At 36.8% G+C, this 24,831-nt stretch overlaps 2 protein-coding genes across 2 annotated transcripts; one reads left to right on the forward strand and one right to left on the reverse strand.

Moving 5' to 3' along the window:
- Window positions 1-1,361: 1,361 nt before the first annotated feature.
- On the reverse strand, window positions 1,362-23,778 carry LOC131855016 (arrestin domain-containing protein 17-like). The gene is made up of 8 exons (XM_059206227.1): window positions 23,627-23,778; window positions 18,228-18,380; window positions 9,096-9,304; window positions 7,841-8,023; window positions 7,342-7,527; window positions 5,682-6,416; window positions 4,429-4,480; window positions 1,362-1,618 (listed from the first exon to the last, which is right to left on the reverse strand). The coding sequence occupies exons 1-8, from the start codon at window positions 23,739-23,741 to the stop codon at window positions 1,527-1,529; spliced, it is 1,725 nt and encodes a 574-aa protein (XP_059062210.1). The 5' UTR covers window positions 23,742-23,778; the 3' UTR covers window positions 1,362-1,526.
- LOC131855015 (uncharacterized) lies at window positions 12,803-14,523 on the forward strand. The gene is made up of 2 exons (XM_059206226.1): window positions 12,803-13,894; window positions 14,194-14,523. Exon 1 carries the CDS (start codon window positions 13,248-13,250, stop codon window positions 13,884-13,886), a length of 639 nt encoding a protein of 212 aa, XP_059062209.1. The 5' UTR covers window positions 12,803-13,247; the 3' UTR covers window positions 13,887-13,894; window positions 14,194-14,523.
- Window positions 23,779-24,831: the final 1,053 nt, after the last annotated feature.

Genomic DNA, 24,831 nt, shown 5'->3' on the forward strand with positions numbered 1-24,831 from the left:
CAATTGTATTCATGAGTATGTTTGTTTGTATCGTACTGGGTGTTTTCTATGTATAATATGAATGTATGTACAAAAAAAATCTATGTATATGTATCAGTTGTCTAGTACCCATAACACATGTTTTAGCTAGGTTAACTTGGGTCTAGATGGAGCTGTGTGAATTGTACTGAGATTATTATTATTATAATATACTTATATCTAGAATGTCTGACATTAGGCACCGAACTTATACATTATATGCAACAATTGTATAAACTAGTCAATAAATATAAAGAAAAACCTAAAAAATGCAAACACTAAAGTATATCAAACTGTATCAAAATATCTTTATTCATATAGGTCTATTACAGACACCTATAATAAACCACGCATCGAAATATTAGAAATGGACAATTATTATCTATACATATAAATAAAATTGGAGTGTCTGTTTGTAAAATTGAAATAAACTTACTCCCATACCTTACCTTACTTAACCGTACTCCTTATTACAGCTACCTGCCAAAAAAGTCCCGTCAATATCGGTCCAGCCATTTTAGAGATTAGCCGGAACAAACAGACCGACAGACAGACAGACAAAAATTGTAAAAAATGTTATTTTGGTGTATGTACAGCATTTATATTCATATGCATGTAGCAAAAAACGGTTATTTCAATATTACAAACAGACACTCCAATGTTATTTATATGTATAGATGTATAGATAATGTAGGCAATTGCTGCCACATTCTTTCACGCGGAATAAGTAGTCCGCGATTTATCGCGGGAAAGTCACCGCACTCGTGAGGAATTGCATTTTACTGTTTTTTTTTTGTTTCACTTTTTCGCGCGTATCTATACTAGGACCAAGTGATTCTTTATCCAAATATCTATAGGTGTCTGTAATACCACAGATAACATAATATTACATATTAATACGAATTTTGTTTTCGTACTCGAACGCTGTTGGCCGTAGATTGCCTTAACAGCTTATTTTTCGTAACAAAAATATAAACATCATCCACTGCAAAGTCTTAAGATCCACAGCAAAGACTGACAGTAATTTAGTATTTAGAATAGCCACTGGCTGAAAAGCGTCCACTCTGTATAACTTCTTTATTCCGCGTAATTAGTATATTAAATGTTTATAATATAATACGTACTAAATAAAATGTTATTAATTCTATTTAAACCCTTATCCACTAGTGGTAAAATAACTAACTAGTGCAAATGAGTGCAATGGGTTTAAATTGACTACTTTCATATTTTAATACTAATGTTCTACTTGTTTACTCCAGAATTCAATTCCGATCCAATGATATTGGATTGCGTAGTTTTGCACCTTTTCGTATTAAATTCAAAATAAGATCACTTCCAACTAACATTTTATTGATATTTGGTTTAGTCTTGATTCTGTTTCAAATGAACCGTTCAAAAATGGTTTGTATTAAAATCCAAAGTAGTTAGTTAGTAGTTTAAACTCAAAAGTAGAACTGCAGTTCAAAAGAACATTAAAATTAAGAGATCATAAGCGTTACATACACATTTTAACTTGTCTTTTCGTCTTCTTTCTTCTTGTTTTCGTTAGCCTTCATGAACTCAGGATTGTAAGGAGGGTTCGATTCGATGTCGCCATTATCTGCAATTAATGATTTGAGTTTATTACTATACTAGCTGTTACTCACGGTGCTGCTCGCGTGAATTCAAGTAAAAGGTTTATCCAAATATATAAATTTTAATATTTTACTATTATTATAATATTTTACTATATATAAGTAAGAAACGAAGAAGTACTACACAGGGTAAAAGAAAAAAGGCAGATATTGAACACAATAGAAAATAGACGAGGAAAAATGTTAGGACACTTGATACGGCACGATGATTTCATGAAAATTATTATTGAGGGGAAATAGAAGGAAAGAGGGGGAGGGGAAGACCAAGACATAGCTACATCAAACAAATTGAGGACAAAATGGGAGTCGTGTCGTATCAAGAATTAAAGAGCATGATGGAAGATCGCGGAGAGTGGCAAGAGCTCCACCGACAAGAGCGTAGCTCTTAAATTATGAATGAATGAGTGAACTATTATTATACCAGGAGACCATAGGTGATAAGAGATATATTCAACTAATACTAGATTAACTAAAAAAATACTTTGGAAATTCCACTCTAAAGTTATAAGGTTATATGTAACATTACTGTTGTTAAGGAACAGTAGCACAGTACTAAATTTAAATGTGATGGTTTTAAAGACTATTTACTTACTAATCATTTTAATACGAGGTGAAACTCAGGTCGCTGATGGTAAAAGACATAATTTTGAAACTGACACTAATATAGAACAAAGGAAAAAAGGTATTTAAAATGTATATATAACAAATGTAGGTATAATCAGATGAGCACAGACGGATTAAACATTTTCGTTTCAGCTAATGTGCTTGTTAATACTCATAGTATTAACATCGCGCATACTGCCATAATGCGCTCGCTATCCTACTGCGGCTGCGCGGCGCGCCGTGATATATTATGAATCTGTGGCGCGTTGCGTTAGCGCGGGAAAAACTATCTACAAAAATAACTTCTACAGACATTCTTCAACTATTGTACTTCTGATTACTAATTATCTTATACTCTTCTATATAACATTTTCGTTTCAGCTAATGTGCTTGTTAATACTCATAGTATTAACATCGCGCATACTGCCATAATGCGCTCGCTATCCTACTGCGGCTGCGCGGCGCGCCGTGATATATTATGAATCTGTGGTGCGTTGCGTTTGCACAGGAAATACAGTCTACAAAAGGACTTCTTCTACAGACATTCTTCAACTATTGTAGTTCTGATTACTAATTATCTTATACTCTTCTATATAACATTTTCGTTTCAGCTAATGTGCTTGTTAATACTCATAGTATTAACATCGCGCATACTGCCATAATGCGCTCGCTATCCTACTGCGGCTGCGCGGCGCGCCGTGATATATTATGAATCTGTGGCGCGTTGCGTTAGCGCGGGAAAAACTATCTACAAAAATAACTTCTACAGACATTCTTCAACTATTGTACTTCTGATTACTAATTATCTTATACTCTTCTATATAACTATATATGTTCGAAATTTACTTTTATTTTAATAAACTTCTTATATACAAACAAAACTGGCAGATAAATAAAGCCCCTAATCATACCGAACAGCCTAATCTATACATCTAAATATATATAACTCAAAGGTGACTGACATAGTGATCTATCAACGCGCAGCCCAAACCACTGGACGGATCGGGCTGAAATTTGGCATGCAGGTAGATGTTATGACTTAGGCATCCGCTAAGAAAAGATTTTGTTTAATTCTACCCCCAAGGGGATAAAATAGGGGATGAAAGTTTGTATGAAACTTTGTCAATTTTAAACCGATCGGGCTGAGATGCATAAAGCTACTATGACGTAGGCATCCCCTAAGAAAGGATTTTGATTAATTCTACCCCCAAGGGTATAAATTAACGCGAGCGAAGCCGCGGGTAAAAACTAGTCTATACATATAAATAAAATTGGAGTGTCTGTTTGTAATATTGAAATAACCATTTTTTACTACATGCATATGATGAATATTTATACGGTACATACACCAAACTAACATTTTTTACAATTTTTGTCTGTCTGTTTGTTCCGGGTAATCTCTGAAATGGCTGGACCGATTTTGACGGGACTTTTATTGGCAGTTAGCTGATGTAATAAGGAGTAATTTAGGCTACTTTTATTTTAGAAAAATAAAGTTGAATTCCACGCGGACGAAGTCGCGGGTTTAGCTAGTACGAAATATAGTACTCGCATAATTTTTTTAAAGTACAAAAAAAAGTACAAAGTTTTTGAGTTATCGACGGTTAACAATGGCCCTGACAAAGGGAAGGGGATTGTTAGACTATGGACATGTGGACAATAACACCATTGCTAGCAATGTACCATGTCTGGTTACCCTCCACGTGATTCCCCCTGGAAACCATCGTGGTAAATTCCTGGTGAATTTACTACGATGGGCCAACTGGCCTGACCTTATGCTCATCCTATCATCCCCCACTGGTGCTCCGCAGCGTAAACCAACAGCGCAGGCTGGTGCACCATTCCATTATAATAATAATAATAATAATATTTCAGGACAATTCACACAGCGCCATCTAGTCCCAAGCTAAGCAGAGCTTGTGTTATGGGTACTAGACAACTGATATAAATACATGGATACATTTTTGTAAATAAATACATATTATACATAGAGAACACCCAGACCGATACAAACAATCATACTCATGAATACAAATGTTTGTACCGTGCGAGGAATCGAACCCACGACCATCGGATAGTAAAGCGGTGTGCTAAACCACTAGACCACCGAGGCTGTCATTATCATCCATAAGAATGGCTGTGACAACCCTATCTGTTTCACGTATGGACTCACCGTTATCATCCGGTTTTGCGGCGGGTGGCGCACTGGGAGCAGGGCTGGCGCTCTGCACAAATGATATTTATATAACTAAAGCTTAATAATATTATTAACGGTAAAGTTTGTGAGTATGGATGTTTGTTACTCTTTCACGCAAAAACTACTGAACGGATTTTGATGAAACTACAGTAAAATAGCGTATGCATCAGAATAACAGTTAGGCCTTATTTTATATTGAAATATAAATAGGTGAAACGACAGGCGCAGCTAGTAAGTAATAAAGAGTAACGTTGAAGTTGCATAGTAGTCTACAGTGAATACCCATATAAGCTATCAGATGCTGCCGCTATGGCATGGTCGCCCCTGGCGGTGCCTGATGGCTCCAAAGTTTTGCACGCTATATCTCGGGCCCTCAAAACCGGCACTTGACCAAACGATCCTATTAATTACTAGTTGACCCGCGCAACTTTGTCTGCGTTTTATTTCACCACCTTCTGCAATTTCACTGCGGTTCGACTCCTATTCGTCGTAGCGTAATGTTATATAGCTTAAAGCCTTCCTCGACAAATGGACTATCCAAAACGACAAAGATTTGAACCAATAGTTTTTAGATTATCGCGTTCAAACAAACAAACTCTACAGCTTTATAATATTAGTGCAGATGATGCATATCCCAAAACCAATTATTTCAATGTAGACCGTTATGCAGTGCTTAGTGAGGGCTAAGCTTCGCGTTACTCTTTTAAATTACAATGTCAAAATCCTAATAATAAGCCGGATGGTTAACAGCACCATCTAGTCCCAAGTTAAACAGAGCTAGTGTAATGGGTACTAGACCATCGATATAAATACTTAGATACATTTTTTTTGTAAATACATAATTAATATACATACAAACACACCCAGAGCAATATAACCGATGAGGATCATTAAATGTTTGCACTGCGAAGAATCGAACCCACGACTATCGGAAGTATTATCAGTTCTGCCAGGGTCGCCATGTAAGAGTGGTACTTGATAGGCAAGAAATCGAGTTAGTATATTGTTTGTTTAGTGTTAAAATCAGTACTTTTGTACTAGTTAGTTATTTAGTACATACGAGTACATCCTTACAAAGATACGCTAAACCGCTAGGCCAGGGAAACCTTCGTCAAACTTTTTTCCTCAAAAATTTTGAGGAAAAAAACGCAGTCGTCATGGACGACGTCAACACACTTTCTCATTTATAATGTTAATACAGTCAATAGTTTCGTTTGGTAAAAACTCACCCGAGGTAAAGGTACTCTAGCTCCATGTGGCAGTAGTGGAATCGTGACCTCATCTTGAGTTCCAACTGGGAAACCTATAGTGCCAGACTGTACCCGTGTGGTTGAAACCGGAGGGTTAGGGTATGGTGATGTGGAACCCGGATAAGGGCTAATCCCAACCGGATATGGCGGTTTTTGTCCTGGATAGGATGAATTATTAGAAGGGTATGGTTGATTTGCTGGAGGGTAAGGAGAGTTGCCAGGATGCGGAGAATTTGGACCGGGGTATGGCGAATTTCTGCCAGGATAAGGCGACCTTTGAGGAGGGTATGGCGAGGTTTGACCAGGGGATGATGAGTTTGTGCCAGGATATGGCGAGTTCGGACCGGGGTAAGGTGAGTTTTGGTTGGGGTATTGAGAGTTTTGGCCGGGATATGGAGGATTGGCGCCAGGGTATGGGGGATTTGCGCCAGGATAAGGTGCTGCGCCCGGGTAAGGGGGATTTGCGCCAGGATAAGGTGCTGCGCCCGGATACGGGGAAACTGTTGGTAAAGGCTGGTTAATAATTGGTGTTGGGTACGCCGTGTTGTTCCCTGGGTAGTTCTGAACTTGTGTTGTAATTATGGGTTGTTGCGGCATCTGGTCTTGCATGGGATTCTGTACGTTATCTTGGTAACCGACCAGAGGAACTGTGCCTAAGATGAGCAGGCAAGAGTCTTCAGTATCGTCGTGACAACCTTCTGGGGATACAGTTACCTGCAGAAAGTAAAAATATGAATTAGAACCAAATCAAAATATCTCTATTCATGTAGGACTATTACAGAACCTTATGATATGTCAAATTTATCGTTGCTTATATGTTATATCGCTTTCGAGATAAGAACTGGAAAGAAACTCGGCTCCAATTATTTTTAAATAAGCTATGTACAAACTTATGTAAAAGATCATTACAAATATAGAGATTAATTTTTAAATGTAATTTAATTATGTATACATTTAAATTATTAATACTTGTTTTTCAGATCTGTTACTAGCTGGCGCTAGTAAAAAAATTTCAACGGGCTAATGTTTGACTTTCGTCCCAACCCATGTATAGGTATTGTATTATTTTTATATTCCCCTCCAATCGATCCCCCGTCCAATTTATACGGCATCGAAATTTCGACGGCCTGAGCCGAGGTTTGAACACCTAGTGGGTGCCCTCAGACTAAAACTAAAGTTGTATCCGTCAGGCGAGAGTTGGCCTACTCCATAAGTCCTTCCGCGGGTTTGGAGTGTCATCTGCACTCGCACTCTATCGTCCAGTAAAGCTGTAAAGGCCAGCTACGGACAACAGCACTAGAGTAGTCCGAAAAAAAAGCGACCAGGCTTTTTTGGTCATGGCGGTGACGATTATACACAGTATTAACAGTTATCTGTTCTATTGTAGTGCCCTCTATAGTAAACTGTGTTAAACATGTTTTTATTACGCACAGCCTAACGCCATCTCTTGTATTAATTTTGATTGTCATTTTAATTACACAATTTTTTGGAAATAAGAGAGTTCAGCAGTCAATTAAATATTAAAGTATTATTATACGTTGACGTGAGAAAAATTCCGGTGATATAAAAGTGACTATAAAAATGTACAAGCAATTCATTGTACGATGACTAATTATAAATTAATATTCCTACGTCTCACTTTGAGTTCGTACTCTATATCTATATGGGAGCACGTGTTAAGGTTGTATATATCTATTGCGGGGACGGACAGCTCGACGGACCAGCTTCGGGAACTGTTGGCGGGCACGGGACCTTTCTTCACCTCTACCACTTTGTCGCGTTCGCTCTTCGAGTCGGGATTGTTGACTGCTCGGTACGTTACCTCCTGCATATAGATAATAATTACACAGGATATTTCACACAGCACATATAGCACTAAACCGATTTTATACTATGGTGGATATAAAATAACTGTTAGAAATGCTTTAGTGCTGAGATGTAACGGAACCCTTTACATAATCATCAATTAACACTGACGCCCTCCTCAGATGGATCCCCCGTCCAATTTAAACGGGGATCGAAATTACGACGGCCTGAGCCGAGATTCGAACCCCTAGTGGTGCTTCCACTGATGGTTCACCAGCATGTTATAGCAGCGTTAGGTCAGGCATATGAGTCATAAAATAATGTATACTGACCTTTTTGATGGCTATTTTAATTTTTTCTATTTCTATATTGCTCTTATTCGAGCAACTCAACTCGATGGGCATGACTTGACCTGGACAGTACCCCGTGAGGGGCAACTTCAGCAGTGTCTCCGAGGATCCTGAATTTATACACCAGCAGCAGTACGAGTCGTTGAGTTGCAGCTGAATGGGATCCTGCAAATAGTTTAATTTCTTTGGTCGTGTTTGGTCGCCGGAGAGTCAACACGAATATTTGTGATCCCACACATGCTAATTATAGCGGAATTAAACAAAATGATATAAACCCATTAAGTAGTGAAATGGACTTCCGCATAACATGCAGCATGTATGTATCGCATTTGTATTCATATGCATGTAGTGTAAAACGGTTATTTCAATATTACAAACAGACACTCCAATTTTATTTATATGTATAGATAAAATGTCATACTATACATAAAAACAACCATAATAATAATAGCATCTAATTCACTTAATTATTAATAAATGTAAACTGTAGGTATACCTATGTATGTATATATGGAGCACAGATAACATATTATTACATAATATGGAGGTATATATATTATTCATTAATAATATTGTACAATATTTAATTCAATATCTCATTTTTATATTCTGAAATAGGACGAGTATAATAACATATATTAATTATATAATAATTTGTTTTAATTTGAATCTGTACTGTACTGTACTGTATACTAGTTCTACAGTATATCAATGGTAAAATATTTGGCGTACTGCCAACACATTTCATTCCTTACTATTACTGTTGTGCTTCACAATTTACTATTATCTGTAAGATTAGTACCTACAATCAAGAGCTTCGACATTCAATTGTACAATGAACTTGGATAATGGAATCTGGTGGCTATAATAGAGTTAATTTTATGGAAAAACGAAGACATTGTGGTTGATATGATTGGTATATCCAAGTCCTCCCCTCTAGAGCCTTTGGGCTTGTCTATAAGAGGTATAACAGTAGTCTCTTTTTCCGTGTGAAAAATGATCTCAAAGATCATCCACCCCGTGGGAAATGAGTGGGATTTCTGGCATTATTACCCAAATAAATTCATAGAACACACTTAGATCGATAAAAACAATCCTACTCATGAATAATACTTGTATCGTGTCAGGAATCGAACTGCCATCGGAATTAAAGCGGTGTGCTAGCCACTAACTAGACCACCGAGGTCGTTAAAAGTAACCTCTTAGTACTTGAACGAATATATAACTAGTTACTTACTTTAGCGTATTGCTCTCTGTTCAAGTCGAGTGGTGCCATTATCCTGATGGGTGCAGATATTTCCTGGTCGAGTTTAAACGCTCGGTCGACAACCACCTTCAGCTCGTAACGCACGTGTCCGTAGCTCCCCTCAAAATTCGACGGGCATGAGGGAGGGATATGAATGCTGAATGGGAACTCATGTTTGCCAGGTCCGAGATGATGGTCACCTGGAAAGATAAGATAAGCTGAGGTGAGGTAAGGTGAGGTGAGGTGAGGTGAGGTGAGATGAGATGAAATGGGGTCAGATGAAATGAGATAAGATAATTAATTTGGTCCAACATTTACGGTATAAATCTTACAAGTGTTTAGGTACAAACGTCCGCCTCATATTCAAGAGGCATGCAACTTACAATTCTCAATGACTGATAGAGTAATAAACAGAAAATTAAATAATGCTCGGCTACGCTCTCATTGGCCTTTGAATAAATATTTTTCTTTGAGAACACCCCAATAAAAAAAATCCAGTGATTATTGAGGCCTTTCAAAGTCGATAAATTTTGAAAATTATATATTTATGATTTAACAAATACTCGTTAATTCTAGAAAACTTGAGGCAATTGTATCATTATTTTTGACTATGGTTCTAGAAATGTTATTTAGGGTTATGGTTCCAAAGTTTAAATGAACAAAAATAATAAAAATGAACCGACCGAAAAATCGTTACAGTTTGACTAAATTTCTAGGATTTTCTCAAATGCCCATAATATTCAAACGATTTTTCTCACGTGACGTTGAGTTCTGGGGCAACCTTTATATATCACTACAAAGAAAAATAATTACTTTTCCTATTGCATATAACATTTCTTTTTATACATTATCTAGACACACGGTAGCGTGTCAAAGCCGAGTTTCAAGTAAGAGAACTGGCGAGCAGCACCGTGTGTATAATTATTATTATTTACAGTAGTATTTATATTATTAAACGAGTCTTAACGTTTCGACTAAATCGCACCAACCGTGGTCACGAGCTGACTGGAGTAACAGCGATGTCAATGTAGATAATAGATAGATAGATCGTTTTCGTTTCGTTTAATAATTTATATTAAACGAAACGAAAACGAAAGTTTAAAAGTAACTACAGTAATATGTGTTAGTTTAAACATTAATATAAAAACATAACAAATATATAGATAAAGCTTATTCGAAATGACCTCTATTGGCTGCAATATAGTACTTTAAACGATGAAAATTCCTCACTGTCAATCTTATGGATAGTGATTCCAAATTATCAAGGTGTTTAGAGCAAGCGATTCTCTAAAACTGACCCTAAATCATAATCCAACGGATAATCATTTATTAGAAAACGCGAAAACAAAATGAACATTCATAAAAAATGACAGATTCCAAATTCAAATGTAATATTTTGTTTATTTTTATTTGTAACCGTATTGATGGTCAGACTAATAATATTACGTACCCTAATTTAAAAAAAATTGTTCTCTAGAATGGCAACACAGGAGTTGTATCACGGGTGTCATATGATAAAGTGATGTAGCTTATTTGAAATTCGAATTACATAAAAAGGTAGTCGAATAATTTAAAGTAATGAATATGTAAGGCCTCGCGATGGATTGGTTGATATTCTTCGAACGATTATGTAATGATATGATAATGTGATACTGTTATATTCATATCACGCGACTAACCAATTCGCCACGATTTTGCAATTGGGTAATGGAAATCGAAAGAACTTTTTAGTTTCTGGTAATGTCGCAGGAAAACTGCATATTTGCTTTCTCAACGGTGGGCAGTTAAGTTTAAGAAAAAAAAAAGGTAGATTATGTCATGAGCATGGGTCTCTCTTTCTAAAAAAATATCTGTCTTGCTTATTCCTGCTAATCTCTGAAACGGTTGGATCGATTTTGACGCGATTTACACTCGCAGATAGTTAATGGTATAAGGAGTAGTACTTACAGTGCTTGTTTTTAGAAACATTAAAATTAACTCCACTCGGAGGTAGTTGCGTTAACAGCTATTTTTTATTATCTTACTTAGTACATAGTATAAAATGAACTCACACTCGCTATCTGTTTGATTACATCTTCTAAACTACGCAACGGATTTTAATGCAGTTTTTAGCAATATATAGAGTGATTCATGAGGAAGGTATATGTGTAACTATTGACAAAACAAATATATCTAAGTATTTACATCAGTTGTCTAGCACCCATAACACAATCTCTGCTTACCGTGGGACTGTGTTCATTGCCTGGGCAACGGTTATTTATGTACATACATACATAAATAACTATTGTCCAGGGTTATTTATGTATGTTTGTACATCCGTGCGAAGTCTGGTCAAGTAGTCAGTAATACATGTTATAATTTTTCTAGATAGAAAATTAGAAAGTTTTTTTTTTTTATAACACAGGGGACAAACGAGCATGCGGCTCACCTGATGGTAAGTGATTACCGCCGCCCATGAGCACCCGCAACACCAGGGGAATTGCAAGTACGTTGTCGGCCTTTTAAAAAGGAATAAGCTCTTTTCTTGAAGGTTTCAATATCGTATCGGTTCGGAAATACCATTGCTGGAAGGTGATTCCACAATGTGGTCGTGCGTGGCAAAAAGTTTCTAGAAAACCGCACTGTGGAAGACCGCCATTCATCCAGATGATCAGGATGGTATTTCAGTTTCTGGCGGGTGGTACGGTGGTGAAACTCAGCAGCTGGTATTAATCCGAACAATTCCTCAGAACACTCCCCGTGATATATGCGGTAGAAAATGCACAGAGATGCAATATCTCGACGCAGAGCCAATGGGTCGAGTCTGTCACATAGACGTTGATTACCAATGATTCTGGCTGCTCGGTTCTAAATGCGGTCAAATGGAAATAGCTGGTATTGTGGTGCTCCGGCCCAGAGATGAGAACAGTATTCCATATGCGGCCGGATCTGCGCCTTGTATAATTGCAAGCGATGGGCCGCCGTGAAATACCGTCTCACTCTACTGAGCACACCAAGCTTCTTTGAGGCTATTTTAGCCTTGTCCTCCAAATGACCGCAAAACTGAACGTCACTGGATATATCAACGCCAAGGACCTCGAGATTTGGCTTCACATCAAGGAGAGTGTCTTGAAACTGAGGAGATACGATAAATGGATTCTTTTTAGCGGTAAACGCGCAAACTTGTGTCTTCTTGGGGTTGAATTGAACACAATTTTCCTGACCCCAGACCGAAACTTGATGGAGTGAAGTTTCGATTTCGGACACAAGTTTGTTCCGGTACTCTATAACTTTTGCCTGCGACATATTAGCATGGCCGCTGTACAAGGCATCTCCGGTATTGTCACCCGCATAGCAATGAATGTTGTTGATTTGTAACATGTCATTGATATGCAGAAGGAACAGAGTCGGAGATAGCACACAGCCTTGTGGAACACCAGCATTCACAGAGTGTGGGTCGGAGCAAGCACCATCGACAACGATCTTGATGCTCCGATCAGCGAGAAAGCTGGCGACCCATTTGCATAACTTCGCAGGCAACCCAAAGGATGGTAGCTTTGAAAGAAGAGCCTTGTGCCAAACCCGATCAAAGGCCTTCGCAATATCCAGACTAACAGACAGGGCCTCCACCTTACTCTCAATAGCCTCTGCCCATCGATGTGTCAAATACGCTAGAAGATCACTAGCCGACCGACCCTGGCGAAAGCCATATTGACGATCAGAAATCAACTGGTTCACTTCTAGGTATCGTAGGAGTTGACGGTTGACAATCGACTCCATGATCTTTGAGAATAAGGAGGTGATGGCTATGGGCCTATAGTTAGCTGGATCTGAGCGTTCTCCCTTCTTAGGGATCGGATGAACCAAAGCCGTCTTCCAAAGTTTCGGGACTACACCTGTAGAGTAGCAGTACCGGAAAAGACGCGTTAGTACCGGAGCCAACTCAGGTGCACACGTCCTGAGCACAATAGCAGGAATACCGTCAGGCCCACTCGACTTGTGGATATCTAGGGAGAAAAGAGACTTACGTACCAGCTTTTGGGTAAATTTTACCTCTGGCATAGAAGTCTCACACCGCGAGATGACCGGCGGTGATTGCTCCCTATCGTCCAGTGTCGAGTTGGATGCAAAAAGAGACCCAAGGAGATCGGCCTTCTCTTTAGCATGTTGGGCCAACGAGTTATCCTCTCTGCGCAGTGGTGGAAAAGATGGCTGACAGAAATTTCCCTGAGCAGCCTTGGCAAGAGACCAAAAAGCCCGGGATCCAGATGGAAGACTGTTCAGTCTCCTACCAATTCTGCTGATGTGCTCCGACTTTGCTGTGGCTATAACTCTTTTGAAGGACCTGGAAGCGGAGTTATACTTCCTTTTATGGGCACTGGGATCTGGATCACTCGACTTCACAGCTGCAATCCAGGCACGGAAGCATTCCTGCTTATGGCGAGACGCCGATCTACAGGATCCGCCATACCAGGACTGAGATCTACCACCGACAGGTACCAGGGAATTTGGAATAAACATCTCCATTCCCTGAAGTACTACATCGGTGACAGATTCAGCTATTGCATCGGGATCGTCCAGTGCGAAGCAAACTCGCCCCCATGGGTAAGATGCAAAAAAACTTCGCATCTCATCCCAATCTGCCGACTTAAAATGCCAAACACGACGTCGACCAATAGATCGCGGCAAAGAAGGACGCGTGAGAGGCACTTCGCTCCGTATCAGACAATGATCAGAGGATCCCAGTGGGGCTTCCACAGAGATCTGATATCCGTCCGGATGAGAAGTCAGCAGAAGGTCTAACAGTGAAGGTATTATTAGTATTAGGTTTATATAATTGTATATGCATATTGGTAAATCTAATCCTCCAAATAAAGATGGGTGACACTGCATGTTGTCAACTCACCCGGCCGGCCAGCGGTGGTTCTGGGCCAGACGGATAAGGTCTGCCTCGGTGTCACTGTTAGGCAAATTGTAACATCTCGGCTGGAGTTGTACAAAAATGGAAATTAAATAAATATTATAATATTAAAGTAAATTAAAAAAGGCACGGACGAATATGTCTGTGGAAAAATGTATTTAAATATAAAAAAAAAAAAAAACAGTGAAGGTATATGGTCAACAACATCAGGAATTCGCGTAGGCGAGGATACCAGTTGCGTCAAACCATATGCCAAAGCAAAGCCATGAACAGATCTCCCCGCATAGTCGGTGGTACGTGAACCGAGCCATTCAGCGTGATGGGCGTTGAAGTCACCTAGAATCACGACCTCAGCGGAGGGAATCTGTTGGAGCAAAAAATCTGTAGCCATTTGGACGTGTTCAATGAGTCGGTCAGTTTCGGTGTTACCGCTATGGGACCTGTATAAGCATGCATAGATGCGGGGGTGGTCATCGCAATCTACACGCAACCATAAAATGGACAGGTCAGTACCTTCAAGTGTACCAAGACGGAGACAGCAAATATCCTCTCTGACATAAGCGCACACACCGGCCTGTGGAATAAAATGGTGTTCCAATTTATATCCAGGGTAGGTCAAGTACGAAATTTCGTCGGGACAGGATATTTGCTTCTCCGTAAGGAAGAGCAAAGCCGGCCTCGCCGTCTCAAGATGGTGGTGAACGGCGTTGAGATTGGAATGAATTCCCCTGATGTTGCAAAAACTGACTATGAGCAAGGGAAACGCCGATGGAGATTTGCTCGGTTTCCTTCTGGCCAAATTGAGCGGAGAATTGCCCACCCCAGAATACGCAGGGCAGCCTGAGTGTGATATCTCAGGGGTGGATTCTCCAGTAACATGGTTACTGGTACCACCCTGGGGTAAAAATCTCTTATAATCCGCTGCCATGGTATGTAAGAAAGGGGTGGGTAGGGGAAGGAAGTAGGAAAGGGATAGGGGGAGGGGGAGGGGCGTCCGGAACCTACAGCTCACCATGCGAAACGCGATATCGCTTAACGCCGGTTTTCTGCCGAGGTGTGGTATTTCCCGGTTCGAGCGGCCCAATCGAGCTGAACAACCACGTGTGGTCGTACAGCTTGCTCTACCACAAAAAAAATAAAGAAAGTACACATTTCCTATACATTTCTGTAATATGTGAAATACTGGTGCAGAATGACGTCATTCACGAAACAGTAAAGCAGATCAATATTCTGCGTTGTGGACGTCAGCGATGCCACGCCGTGAGGGCTAGTAAAAGGGATGACCGACATCAGAAAAACATCGATATCGAAAACGATGTACGAGTATATGTACCTATTCAAGTAAATAAAATTGAAGTGTCTGTTTAATATTATGTTATCTGTGGTCTGCTTGTAATTTCAAATTAACAGCTTTTCACTAAATGCCTACTGAAAGTACTTACGGTACTTACATAAAAAAACATTTAAAAAAATGTTGATTGTGTATTATCCAACCGTTTCATAAATTAGCATAAAACAATACACTTTTGTGCTAATTTATGAAACGGTTGTATCAATTAATTTGACGTGATTATCACTAGAAGATTGGTAATGAATACGCTTTTGGAAATTTTATTTATTTTAATAAAAAAAAGTTAACTTCCACTCGGACAAATTCGCGGGTATCAGCTAGTATACATCATTACACAGTATAAGACAAAGTCGCTGCTGCTCTCCCTGTGTATGCATAAATCTTAAAAACTACGCAACAGCGGTTTTTTTAATAGATAAGAGTGAGTCTAGAGGAAAGTTTATACATATAATACATGTACCATACCCGGACGAAGCCGGGCGATTAGCTAGTACATTATAAATGAAAATTCTTTGCCGCATCTATCTGTATATTCGCGATAATTATAAAAACTACTGAACTACTACTTTTCATGTAGTTTTCATAATCAACACTTCAACAGTGTTATTTCTGAGGAAGGTTAAAGTGCATAGTATATTAAGGTTTTGAATAAATAAGGTACAAATACCCGTCCGAAGTCGCGGCACTGTAGTATAACAAAACGAAGGTGTTTCCACTTAACCTTAACCCGTTACTGTTCTGTTCTTATTATTATTACTAATCTTGTTTTTTTGGACTTGGGACTAAGCCTTGTGTCCATGTTATCAACGACCTATCGGAATTGTTAGTAATGTGGACTGATGATCATTGCTAGTAACGCGGTTCCCACTGGAAACCATCATTTTAAATTCTGATGGAGATATTCGCCACGATGGGATGTCATGGTCATTCTATCATCATTCACTGGTGTCCCGCCAGTGAAAACCGGTAGCCCAGGCGGGTAAGACATTCCATTACCCATGTTTTGATAACATAAATTAATTATTAGATATTTAATTTAAGTATATTAATATTATATTATAATTTAATTTAAATATATAGTATAATTTAATTTGAATATAATATAAGAAGGTTCTACCTTCTTATATCATATTTAAATTCGTGACTATTCAAAAGTGCTTAAATTAAGTTTATTTGAATAAAGATTATTTCTATTTCTGTTTCTGTTTCTATTTCTATTTCTACATACACATTGATATTTTTCAAATGAATTAAAAAAAATATTGATATGTTATCATATATCGATATTTTAACATTAATCTTTAATGAATATGGACCATAGATACCTAGTTAATAATACGTGCGATAGAAAGCATGGAATAACTATTTATCTTAAATTACAGTTTTATCTTCTCTGAAATTAAAATCATTCACTGTTTTATTTAATAGCAGACAGTGACCTGGCGGTTAAAACATAGTCAGTTTAAACCACCTCCGATGGTCGCGGCTTCAATTCCTTGCACTGTACACCTATTTTGTAGTCATGAATATTATTATTTGTATTGGTCTATGTATACATACATGTATATAATAAGTATATCTATAAGTTGTCTGGTACCCATAACACAAGCTCTACCTAGATTGGGACTAGATTGCGCTGTGTAATCTATTGGACAGACAGAATGTAGTTCATTTGGGAATAACATACAGTCAAGAAAAGACAAACAATATATTAACAACAAAATAGGTTAAGTTAGGATAAGTTATGTCATTAAGCTGTTACTAACACAATGGATCATGTTGTCTGAAATAAAAATTATTATTATTATTATTATTATTAAAATGTATAATTCTAATGATGCGACATTCTGGCTGAAAGCAATGTTATCAAATAGTTTATTATTCTAATTTTAATTATTATAGAGATAATAACTAGCTGTGCTCGCGACTACGTCCGCGTGGAATAGACGATGACGAATTTCTATACAAACATTCATCCCCTGTATCATTTTACTTCCTTAAATTTATTTAAACAAACTTTAGATCTTATTACACTTAATCAACTTATACTTAATCAACGTCCTAAAAAAATTCTAGTTTTAAATAATATGAGGATACTTCTATATAATCTTTCATCTTACCTTTCAAATATTAACAATTTTTGGCATTAAATAGTAGTCTATTTAATACCAAAAATTATTATGATTTGAATCATAAATGGAAATTTGCAGAAGAACCAGAGTGACCGACATAACCCGAACAATTGCAACACTGAAGTGGCAATGGGCAGGGCAGCTTGTAGGACAGATGGCCGTTGGGGCAGTAAAGTCCTCGAGTAGCGACCGCGGACCGGAAGACGCAGCGTGGGCCTCCAGCAAGGTGGACCGACTCTGGTCAAGATCGCTGGAAGGCATCGGATGCGAGCAGTGCAGGACCGATCGTCGTGGAGATCTTTGGGGGAGACCTTTGTTCAGTAGTGGACGTCTCCCGGGCTGAGATGAAGAAATAGTAGTCTACGTCCGTCGTTTTCGAGTGTGCTTACGAGTACATGAATCATTGCTATATCATTTCGAGTGGAATGATGCAGCCATAACTTATTTACCTCCGACTATGACTAACATTCATTATTCACGTTATTTTTTCAGCATGTTTATAAAAGAAATATAAAATTCACTCCATAGTTTACAAAAAATATGGGTGGATGTTTGATACCCTTTTATGCAAAAACTACTAAACGTATTTTGATAAAACTTTACAGTAATATAGTTTATACATCACAATAACGTAAAGGCTGTAAATCGCGGGTGAAACCGAGGGCACAGCTACCTAGTACAAATAAATTAAAAAATGTATTGATTCAGAAACTAAAATATTTTATTCTAATCAGTCTCACCACTGTTGCCGCCAGCAAGGAACACCTTGTGGTCGATATATTCTTCGTACGAGTTGTGGTCGACTGTGTAATGCTCGGTACGGTCGTTGACCCTGCGTGTATGGTCAGTGCTCCAGTGGACGTCACAATACCCACGCATTCTTATGTAAATACCTAAAAAAAATATAAACAATTTTACTCAACTTTAATAACCGACACCGAGATAAGCTGTAACAAGCTCTCTGAAATACAGAGTTTCACAACTTTTTTAGTGTCATACCCCTACCTTTGTCCCTAATAACATAGCTACATATTTTATAAAATTAAAAAATTGAAATGTTAAGAATCTTAAAGACTATAATAGGTTATAGGAAGAAATCACTAGTAAATTGTCAACGGAACTGTAAATTTTCAAAACATATAAGTATAATATATATATACCCCTATACCATAATATATATACCCTCCTACACCTCCCCCTGTGGGGCGTGGGCCCATGTTGGGAAACTCTGAGTTAAAATAAAGACTAACAATTTGACTTAAATGTACGCAGACTAAGATTGCCTGTCTAACCCCCACAATCTTACAACATAAAACTATGTATTATTATGTTATCTGTGCTAAAACAAAGTTAATATAGGTACTTTAATAAACCAAATCAAACGAACAAACCAAGGTACACTGTAAAAAATCGTTTATATTGGTACCTCAGATTCACATATTCAGCCGCCAAGCAACTTGCCTTGTAAAGTGAGTTACGGCTGGAAAAAGGGGATTTTTAGTAATGTGGAGTGAAAATCCCATTGCTATCAATGTACCATGTCAAGTTGATCTCCACGCGCTTTCCCCTGGAAACTATCATGATAAATTTCTAGTGAATTTGTTACGATGGGCAAACTGACTTGACCATATACTCATATTATCATTCGCCAGTGCCCCGCCAGCTTAAACCGTTAGCACAAGCGGCTGCATAATTCCATTGAAATGTTTCGGTTGTAGGGTACAGATTAGGCAGTGAAATTACAGGACAAGAGCCATGCCATCTTATTTCACTGGAATGACAGCGCATGAGTGGTATCACAAGAAAACTGTGTTTCGGTTGTAGGGTACAGATTAGGCAGTGAAAGTGCATGGAAAAAGGCATGACATCTTTGTTCATAGGAATGGCAACGTTTGTCATATGATAAAATGATATCCGTGTCCCGTATCCAATTTTATCTCACAAAGCAGCCAAAGTCGCTGACAGTGTTGCCAATTTGGCATATTTTATGCTAAATTTGGCATATTTTTACGGTGTTTAGCATATTTATTTGTCGTTTAGCATATAGCATATTTTGACCATGAAATAAAACGATTCTAATAACACCTTTGCAGATTTATCACAGAGAGCGATGTCGTTACTGTCACTACCACATTCTAACGCAGAAATTGAACGAGTTTACAGTCAAATGAATCTAGTTAAAAACAAACTTCGCAACCATTTATGAATAAAAACTTAAATGCTATTTTATACATCAGATTCGGTCTAAAGAGGGCAGGGAAATATTGTTATCCCATCAAAAACATAAATGTGAAATGATAGTCGAGTTTAATATTATGATATAAGCCTTGATTGTTGACTTCTACGACAAAAGAGGTGAGATCTAAATGGGTGCCAGTTCAATGGTCTGTCCTGAAATATATTTATAACAATATAAAATATCATATCTTCTTATAACTTAGGATAATATACTGTAGCCTAAGGTCTAAAATTTATTTGATATTGGAAAATGTTAGCATATTTTTTAGCATAATTTTATGACAATTAGCATATTTTTGGCATAATTTTAAGAGCAGTTTAACAAATTTTGTAGTAGTCGTGTTGGCAACACTGAGTCGCGGGTAACAGCTAGATTGGTAATCCAAAAGTTGGTTTCGTGTGTGCTGATGTCATAGTAGACACTAACAATAGTAAATTGGAATTTATTATTACTATTCTCCTATGGATCAAAATACCAGTAAAGGCCTGTATGAAGAGTGGTGAAATAGACTGTAGGTATTCCACATAAAGTACAGTTTACTCCCAAAAATATATGCGTCTAGAATATTTTTAGCTCTGTTCATTTGTTGCTCTCGACCATGAACTGTCGACTATACATTGTAAAAAAAAACATTCGGAATAACACTTATAACTGTAGCAATAGGGGCGGTTTTTGTTGAACTGTAACTCAGAATAAAATTGTACATTTGTTTCCGTACTTAGTAGGTTTAATAAATGATGACAATGGGATTACTCAGACACATTTGGATTTTCTTTGCGTTGTAGAATCTATATCACGGATTATCTATACATTAATACGTGAAGCAAAATTTTGTACGCCTTTTTAAGAAAATTGCGCGGAAGTAGGAATTCTTAAGAATATATTTCGCACACTTATAGTTTGTATAGAAACGGAGTGCAGAATATATTTTTTTTAATTATTCATATAAAATACAATAAATCAAAAGAAATATATTTCAAATAAATAAAATGCTAATTTGCGTTTCACATTGAATTAGGCCGTTCCCGCCATTTTACAATCAGACTCCTCAACTGCACAGACATCATAAACTATATTTATACTATGTAATATTATATTATCTGTGTTTATACTATATGATTATACCTTAGACATATATTATACCTAAGACTATATATACTACACATATATACTACATATTTTGTTAATTGTTAGAGTCATCATGATGATATATTCTTGTATTTGATTTAATATTTGCACAGGTCAATGATATCATATAGATATTGTGGTAATAAATAACTAATGAAATACCTAGATACATAGTAAATTTTTGGCAAATCACCAAAAGTGACGGGACCGTCACGGTTATAAGAAGTGTTGCACCCGGGCGAACGTGTGATTTGAATGGTAAACAAGCTAACGGGCCGTCTGGTGGTAAACGGTAATCATCGCTTATAAACAGGTACAGCACTACAGAATTTTTTTTTTGCCCTTAGACTAAAGTCGTAACTGTCGGGCGGCGTTCAGCCGCTTCTGGAAGTTCTTTCGCGGGGTTGGAGTGCCTTCTGCAGTCGCCCAGCTGCGGCCAACAGCATTAGAATAGTTAAAAAAATATATAAAAATTATTATTATTAGAACCTAACGTAGTATATGAACTTATAGGGTCCATCGCGTTATGCTCTAATATGTTGTAAGCTTGTAAATATAAGTAACGAAATGTAAACATGTGTTAGACACCACCAAGCAGTGCCGGTTTTAGCACTACCAGCGCCCTGGGCGAGATTCATACGGCGCGGCGCCCCTCTCCCCCTTAATTTACTCACGCCTTCTAACTGCAAACCCATTCGAAAAAACTGGCCAAACACGAATTGGATTCGCATTCGAAGGGTTCCGTACCAGCAAATAAAAAAATATTTTAAAGTACTTACGTTATAAGCAGGCGAATATTTAAAATTATGATTATATCATAGAGGTAAGAAAGAAAATATTCATATATATTTTTATGATTTTTTTAAGGTTTCGTCACAAATATTCAGTTATCAGATTTATTCCGGTACTTGTGATCTATAACGATGTTTCTTGCCGAATCTACGTAGGTCACAAAGGGCCCGGTTTGTGCCCGGCGCCCTGGGCGGCGCACAACCGCGCCCTACACTAACGCCGCTACTGCCACTAAGCCTATATCTGTGGGCTAATTATGTAACACGATATGAAATTGTTTCTGTTGAAGTTGTGATGCAATATAAAATCATTTCAATTTAAAAAATGCGATCAAGTAAGGTCGAATGACCGCAACATAAATCATTTCTATCGATAAAACACTACTATGAAGTTGCAGCGGAATATTGTTAATCCGACCAATTTAAAAAGTCAGTACATTAGATAGCTTATACCTTTAGAGGGATACATTTTAAATTATTGGGTTAATACACTAGTTGGTTGATTTGAAACAATTTTTATTGCGTTCAAAAATTACAAAATATACTGCAGCGTTCACTTGTTCTTTTATTTTAATTTTATTAATAGACATTTAATAAAATAAAATAAAGAAAGTCTATTCTATTCTAATGAAAAAATAAGGTTAATAATTTTGAATATAAAAGCATATTTTATACAAACTATTTATAATCATTAATAATATTAATCTAACCTACAAATTAAATTTTCTTTTCTGCTATAGATACCTAGGTAAGTACGTAAGTATCCATATAAATTTAGAATGATATGGGCACATCTTTTTAAATTTGTACATAATTGTAAAAACTTTAAACAAATAAATTTATTTACTTTAAACAAATCACAGAGCATCATAAACGTTGTATTCCGTTCACAGAGCACCGTATTCATTGAAATAGTTTTTTAATTATATTAATATCATAATCAACCCTAATTTTATATTAAACATTTACTCTAGTTAATACAACATTCTATGTGATTTGGGACGAAAATAAAATATCGAATTGGCAACACTGATGTCATGTTGTGAGTCGTGACAATTTTCCCATTTTAATAAATTTAAAACCTTTTCACGACTTTCTACGTAATATTTAATATAATAAAAATATATGTAATACTGAAAATTACCAAAACAAGATAAATAATGCTGCTAATGCTGATATTTTAAAGATTGTAACCAAAAGAAACACCTTCTAAATTGTTTCTCATAATGTAAAAACCGTTTCAATTCCACGCTGTCATTTCGGCAAAATAGCGATTACGTGACGTTGCAACGAGGTTACTAAATCGACATTCGATAGAAATAATTTTTATCGATATGTAAAGTTGCGTTTACGTTGCAATGCTAGTTGACAGCGTCAAATGGCGTCAATATGATCGCATTATTGACAGATGACGTCATTTTCACAACGTTACATACGAAAATCGTTGCGAACGAAGTTACATAATTAGCCCACTGATAATGCCTCTGACATATCTGGTATAAAAGTCATGAAGGAATTTTTATAATTTATTATTACTCATAAATATTAAGCACAACCCCGGCACTTGTATAGTGCGGAAGCGATGGCGATAGAAATGCAATCGACCAGAAGCTAATTTTATATTTATAAGTAAAAAATCTTATTATTTGTGGACATTTTCAGACAGGGAAGGATGTAGATACCTATTAGGATTTGTTCTCGTCAGAGCAACTAGGCCATAGATTTTTTATAAACGATGTCGGATACATCCTCAGAATATTTAGATGTAGCATGGGAGCGGTTGCTTCCTGTTTGTTAACAGTGTTTCCATTACCGGCAAATCAGTCATACAGTCGCCAGATTCAAATCTTAATCTAGATAACTAAATCGGAGCTGTAAACGCCTACAGAACGACCATTCCAAAAAATTAAGCATTGCATAATTAGGTGAACAGGTTTGCCTTATTTTTTTTTTAGTGTAGGTATTTGGATTCGGCACTAACCTCGAAAAGTTTTTTGTTTGTCCCGCTCATATATCAGTCGGCCGTGAATCGTTTGGCCTGAATAATACGCATTGTTTGGACTGTCTAGAACTATTTCAGCACCATTTAAAGTCATTTTCCACTAATTTTATTCTGGCAGATGGAATATATTATAAGAAAAATGCACGATACGAGCTAACCATCAACATCACACACTAAATAAAGAACTGCCTTTAAACCAGCCAGTGTGTACAACTCCCTGTCTGTATAAAAATTACTGTTTCGTTTCGTGTTTATAATTACGGTGAAAATAGAGATAAAATACTGTACCCATTCATACAAACGTACAGTCTGCCATAAAATTCAATATAATCATTTAATATTACTATTTATCATTGAAAATAATTGTATAATCTATGAAAAATCAACATTTTATTGTTTTCTTGGATTTATTCAATGTATTAAAATTTTCAAATTTTATTAAAGTTTTCGAATTCACAGAGACTTTTTTAATATGTCAAATAATATTGCACTTGTTGTAGAAGAACATAGGATCAGTCTGACTCCTGGGTCCTAATCCGTACATATAAATAAAATTGGAGTGTCTGTTTGTAACATTGAAATTTTTTACTACATGCATATGACACATACACGGAAATAACATTTTTTTGTCTATTTGTAATATTGAAATAACCGTTTTTTACTACATGTATATGAATGTAAATACGGTACATACAACAAAATAACATTTTTTGTCTGTCTGTCTGTTTGTTCCGGTTAATTTCAAAAAAATTTCAGAGAAATGGCTGGACCAATTTTGATGGGATTTTTTTGGGAGGTACGTAGCTGATGTAATAAGGAGTAAATTAAGATACTTTTACTTTAAAAAAATATTTTATTTTAGAAAAATAATTTCCACGCGGATTTAACTTTATATTTTTACAGCAAGTACTAGATAAATTCGGTATATTGAATCCACCTTTTGTATATAACAATAACGTTGAGATACTGATGACCATAAACTATTCCTGTACAGCTTGTGCCATACCCATCAGTGTTGTATGAAAACTAGTAATAAAATTTAAACGAACATATAAAAGGAATATTGTACTTATAATATTACTAATGTAATTGCCTTTTTTTTACACATAATTACATAAACACAAATAATAATTATCAAATTCCATACATAAATAATTTCTTCTATTCAAAAGTTAATCAGTATT

Source organism: Achroia grisella, unplaced genomic scaffold (genome assembly GCF_030625045.1).
Source record: "Achroia grisella isolate CSIRO2021 unplaced genomic scaffold, CSIRO_AGI_Agris_v1 utg1295, whole genome shotgun sequence".
NCBI lineage: Eukaryota > Metazoa > Arthropoda > Insecta > Lepidoptera > Pyralidae > Achroia > Achroia grisella.